We start from the raw sequence: 6,027 nt of genomic DNA, 5'->3' as shown, positions 1-6,027 counted from the left end.
CCATTAGGAGCAGCTTACGGCTAAGGGAATGGGAATTGTGGGAGTGGCGTGGCAATCTATTCAAATGGATGATGAATAACATGCATTAAATAATGCCTATTTTAGCGTATGTGTATGTAGCATTATAACTCCGACATCCGCTGCTCCAGATCCTTGTCACTGGAAACTGTCCAGGGATTTGCCAAAAGGTACAAATATTAATTTCGATTAAATGCAAATCGCATCTGATGCAAGGGAATTGAGTCTGTCGTAACTCAACCATGCGAAATCCCAACACTTTGGACTTGACAAGTTCATCACACAATTGTGTTTCAATTGCCAGCTTGGAACTTTGACATAACATGGCTGATGGACTTTTGGAACATGAACCAAATCGTTTCAAGCCGATCGAATTAATACTTACCAGGTATGTATTATTTACAGTGTTTGTAACGCTTCAACCACTGACTGGCTGATCCGATACTGGTCCCGCCTTTCACTTGACAATAATTAAGGACGCACTTCCTGCTGGTCCACAAATTGAGTGATTTATTGCCCCACCTCCGGGGGAGAGCCTATCTATCAGCCTTATCAACTACAAGTGCACAAAGTGGTGTTTGAGTGGTTTCATCGGGGTGCAATAATGCGCTGGAGTGGAGTGGGATGCGTTTGGGAGTGGAGTGAGGTGTGCTTGGAAGTGGAGTAGGATGTGTGTGGACTGTGTGAGGTTTAACACAAAGTGGGTTACAACTACGGCTATGCAACTACCAATATGTCTAGTAATACAATTCAAATTTAAGCTGGAACGACGACGATTTAAGATTGTAATGTTAGGTCCAGGCCACACGTTTGCGGGCGAACTTCGGAGGAGCAGCTGTCTGTGAGGTGACCACATTAAGGGAGCGAGATTTGTTGACACGTTGCAAGTCGTCTTCTCCACGAGCCGGAGGCAAATCCTGCCACACGTCCAGGTTGAGATTAGAGAAGGAGTCGCTGACCTTGGGCGGGAGCTCGTCATCCGCCGGGGCAGAGATGCCCGAAACAGAAGCCTCTGATGCCACCTCTCTAAGATTGGTTACCGATGGTACAGTCATTTCAGCCTGCTCCTGGCTGAGCTGTTCCAGCTGCTTGTTGGCCTGCTCAATCCCGGTCAGATGCTGGCTCCTCAGCTCCACCAAAGCCTGCTGCTGGCTGACGTTCTCCTGCAGCAAGCCGCCGAGGCAATCCTTCTCCTGGTCGATTAGCTTGCTCAGCTCGCCGTATCGCTGAAGGTGCTGTTCCCGCCAGTTCTCCTCGCAGCGCTTCAGATTGTACTTGGCCTCCGACTCGTACATGGTCTCGATCTGGGCGCAGGCATGTTCCTCATTCTCCAGCTGCGAGCGGTACTTATCCAGCAGTGTCTTCAGCTCCTCCGCCTTGACCACGTACTTGGCCATGCGCTGCAGCATGTTGACGCACAGAGAAATCTGCTTGCGACTAGCCTCACTGCGCTGGCGGATGAACACCTTGATCTTCTTGAGGTTGAAGGCATGTCCGGAGTCGACTCGCTTGAGCACGAGTGCACTGCTCTCCTCGAGAAGCTCCCGCTCCTTATCGAGTTCCCCTAGGAAGAGCTGGAAGTGCTGCTCCTCCTCCTTCAGCTTGTCCGCCTCTTGCTGCCGCAGCCTCAACTCCGACATGTGGGATTCCTGCAGTGCACGCAGCTCGCGCAGCTCCTGCTCCCGGATCTGCTGACGCTCCTTTTGCGCCTGTTCCGTGCGACTGATCTCCTGCTGGAGGAGCAGCTGCCTCTCGGCGGCCAGGGCCTGTTGCTCCTCGCGCTGCTGCTGATTCTCTATCTGGCGGTCCAGCCAGTTGAGCTTGGCCAACACCTCGTTGTCCGATTTGGATTGGTAGAGCAGCTTCTCGTCGTCGACGCCATGACGCCAGCGACCATACAGCTTGGCCTCCATTTCGAGTTTGCGGCGCAATTGCTCCTGCTCCTTGAGCGATTGGTTGACCCGTCCCAGCATCTGGAGGTCACCACCGCCGGGTTCTCGCGGCCGGCGACGGCGCTCCATTTCGCTGTCGTAGGCCTCGCTCTCGGAGGTCAGAAGCTGGCGAAGCCTCGCCTGTCGTTCGCTGAGGACCACCTGCTTCTCCTGCTGGACGCGGCGGGATTGAAGCTGCTGGTCGGCCTTCTCGTAGTACTCCTTGTTGGTCCAGTTCTCGAAGCGCGAGGTCACCTTGCCCCAGTGGCTGTAGTAGCTGTTCACAGCCTGTGTGGCCTGCACCCGGTTGTTCTCCTGCTCCATGCGTTGCGCATACGCCGCGTGCTGCTGGTTAAGGCGTCCCGACATCCCTGGTCCTTGGGTCCTCCTCCTTCCTCCTGCGAAAACAGACACAAAAAAAAAGGAGACGAAGGGATGTAGAGGGGTGTGAGTCTGAGTGGAGGCGCCAGTTGGCTGACAAGTTCATAAACTTTTAAATTGGGGCCAAGGCAAGCCAAGGAAAATGGAACAAAAGCAGGGTGTGGGAACTTCCATTTGCAATATCTCTTCCGCAAGGGAAGAATCTCAGCTGGACTTCATGGGGTGGCTTCATTCAATTAGCTGGAGGAGATTCAACTCTGAACTTACCTCTGTTCAGCAGATATATGCCAAGCCGGAGATACAGAGATCTGAGTGCTGAAAGTTTACTGTACGAGTGGCATTTCCTTTTTCTGTTGACTGTCTTTTGTGTACTGCCTACTCTGACCATTGAATTTTGAAAACTTGGGCAAGCATCACCGAACGAATTTCATTCTTTGGCAAGTCAAAGGCCCGAAACCTAGTTCTCATCCTGCTTTTAGGAAATGCATGGCTGCCAACCGGACAAGCGTTATGGTTTGCCCGGCTCTCCATTTTTGGTTATTTTTTGCTCCCCTCCACAAAACTGCAGCCATCACCGCAGCTGTCACTAACTGCCAAAGCGGCAGCAACAGCAGCAGCAGCCACTGGAGCAGCCAAAACGCAGAAATATGGCAAAAATCTGTCGGAGGCGGACCCTGTCCACACTCCCAACTAGCCATCGCTACGTTGCCATGACCCTGCCCCCGGAACATTTCCAGGCCAGAACCAGCCGCCAATCCATCAAAGGGGCGCCCCAGCAATCTGTCAGGGGGGCCGGCATGCAAATGACCACACTCGCAAAAAAATACACTTGGTTAAATCCCAACGGTATAGAAAGGGATAAATAACAATTTAAAAATTGATGACTCTTTGCCCACAATGATTCCAATTTGAGATTAGCCAAGCATAAAAATCCCATGCTAAATTAACAATGTTATCTGAGGAATTTCTTGTGTTCATTGGTTTATAATCATCATAAATGTTATGTTGTAAATTAGTGTAAATACGCTTGATTAAATTAAAGTTCTGCCGGAGAAATAAGTGTTAGTTTCGTGATAAAACTACTGTCTTTTATCACGAAACTAACATGTGAGTCATAAATAAAAGAAACATCATAGAGCTTAAATCGTCTTAAAACATTATCAAGGCATACATCATATTTTTTTCAAAACACTAGCTTTTAATATTTTTAAGTGCCGAATTTCATGGCAGGAAGGGCGGGAGTTACTGAGCTAATTTCCCAAAGATTTATGGGCAGCACGAAGCGCATTGATATATGCCAAATTGTTTACAAATTGATTGCATTATTAATAATGCCCACAGAGCCCGATCAAAGCCTCTTTCGTTCTCATTCCGAATTCAATGGAAAATGTCAGCGAGCAAGGTGCGTGTTGAGGGGGCGGGGGGTGTGGGAGGGGGTTGTGGGTGCGCGTAAAATGTAAAATATTCCAACAAAGTACTCCTTATGTCATATGACAGACGACAAACTTTGGCAATAAATCAAACAACAGGCGACGAAGCTGTTTGTGGGCGGAATGCTACAGATGGGCGGGATCGGTTTGGCTTTAGCCTCCTTTTGTGGCATATCTAAGTGGGCGGCTGTGGGGGCGTGGAGGGCGTGGCGGGCGAGGCACACGTGGAATACAGCAGCAGTGAAATGCCAAGATGCCACCGCTATATAGACTTAATACACTTTCGGCACACACAAATTCACTTCCTTAATTGAAATTTTAATTTGAATACTTTGGCAAAGTTTTGGCCGACAGCCAGCAAGAGAGTGAGACAGCTCAGGCAGCAATAACAAACAGCCAAAAAGTCGCCGAAATCCATACTCCCCTTCACCCAATTTCCCTCCCCGTTTGGAAGCCCCCCCACCCATCCCATCCTTTTCCGCAGGCAATCTCGCACAGGCTCAGCGCGTTTTCAATTTACGCGCCTCGCGAGTCGTTTGTCATTTTATGCGCCCTAATATATGGCATGTGCGTGCCGCTACAAGGATACCAGTACCCTGTGCCTGCTCTTCCCCTGCCTGGCATCCCGCATGCCCCCAATTTCAGGGGAATCTCCCTGCCAACCAGCAAGGCGTAACTAATCAGTACAGACAATGATATGGCGACATCTGATGAATTGTTCGCCAGCCGAATATTTCAATTGGTGGTGCTGTTATATCTAAATAAATGCACGGAGGAAAAAAAAGAAGCAGGCAAACTAAAAAGTTTAACAACTGTAATATTAGTTGATTATAAACATTTCAAACAGTCCGTTACTCCATACAGACAACATTTTGCAAAATATATCTTATAATTCATAGCTAAAAGTAGTTTCTTTCCCAAATTTACTCCTTTGAAAATTATTCAACATCAAGCTAAATACATGAAGAATGTATACAAAAATGTATACAAAATACAGCAATAAACTTTAAATTTATAATTACTGTTATTGTAAATATTATTATTGACTGTTCTCTTGTATATAAATAACATAGAATATGTTCAACTTACTAAAAATACAATTAATTTGCTACCAAATTAAACAGTATTGTTAATATAAGTATGCATTTTGACACAGAGGAATTCAGTTGAATGAATTTAACAATTACTGCAGATTATAAAACAATAGTCGGTTTTTTCAATGTGCGATTAACCAATTTTAAATTAAAAACCCCCCACTATCTACTATGGTACTTGTCTTTCATCAGGCATTGAAAAACCAGCCCTTGGTTTCATATCAATAAATTACCACTTCACATTATTGCCTGATACTCACTTGACTTGGGACCAATTCATAACGATTTCCGATAGTGTGAAATATGGAAAACTGATATGGCCGAACCATAGTATCCAACTGAAATTATTCCATTTTGTTTGCTGTGTAGATAGACTCTTGCATGGCTTACCCATCAAAGAGTTTTCATTGAGGCCCCGGGGAATCCCCAGCGAGTGCAATTACTTTTGTTAATTGTAATACACACAGCCGCAGAGACACCCGTTTGTTTGTCTAATGTGCGAGAGTGTAAAGCTTCTGGCCCGATAATGTTTACCTCGGTGAATACCCCGGGCTGAAGGAGGGGGGGAGGTGAATGAAAGAAGGCCTGTGATTTTGCGTGTGATTTTTGCCCCCTCAGCATTTTTCATCGCGAGAGCGTGCCAAGGCGTAGTTAGTGAGCGGCACTTAATACCCTGATAAGATGTGCGATTAGCGGGTAGCCCGTCGAATGGTAAATTATGAACACAATGGTCAGCATTATTAGCCAACCAAAGTCGAACGGGCAATGCTCTAACCGGGCGACTTGATTCCTGAAATGCTCGGGGATCCACAAAGATAATAAAAACCACTCCAGGAACTCACTTTACTTGTTTTTTATCACATTTTACTTGCTTAATAATCTGTCATACAAAACAAATTTGAATAACAATAATTTGCTCAAATATGTTTACAAAAATATAAAAATAAAAACGTTTGAAAAATTTTATTAAACGCTATATGACACGAAAAGGTAGCTCCAAAGGAAAAGGAAATGAACTTGAAGATAATAGATAAATGAAATTTTCCTTACTTATCTATTTATTTAAGTTCAATCATCATTTTTCTTAACATTTATCTTACAGCTACTTTTAAAAATACAAACAAATTTGAATGAAAAATCATCCGACATTTTATAAACAATTTTTTTCTGTTT

At 45.8% G+C, this 6,027-nt stretch overlaps 1 protein-coding gene across 2 annotated transcripts in view; it reads right to left on the bottom strand.

Moving 5' to 3' along the window:
• Positions 1 to 505: 505 nt before the first annotated feature.
• The window catches only part of LOC108043972 (trichoplein keratin filament-binding protein), a 30,169-nt gene continuing 24,647 nt past the window's right edge, over positions 506 to 6,027 (bottom strand). The window contains exons 1-2 of one of the 2 annotated variants that reach the window (XM_017122809.2): positions 2,598 to 2,688; positions 506 to 2,347 (exon numbers count right to left, since the gene is read on the bottom strand). In XM_017122809.2, the coding sequence (XP_016978298.1) occupies positions 810 to 2,318 (1,509 nt within the window). In that variant the 5' untranslated portion in view covers positions 2,319 to 2,347; positions 2,598 to 2,688 and the 3' untranslated portion in view covers positions 506 to 809. Of the gene's footprint in view, positions 2,348 to 2,597; positions 2,689 to 6,027 lie in introns of those variants that run through there. The other variant, XM_017122810.2, reaches the window with a different exon arrangement.

Source organism: Drosophila rhopaloa, unplaced genomic scaffold, assembly GCF_018152115.1.
Source record: "Drosophila rhopaloa isolate 14029-0021.01 unplaced genomic scaffold, ASM1815211v1 contig_178, whole genome shotgun sequence".
NCBI lineage: Eukaryota > Metazoa > Arthropoda > Insecta > Diptera > Drosophilidae > Drosophila > Drosophila rhopaloa.
This window is presented reverse-complemented; position numbering and strand designations above follow the sequence as displayed.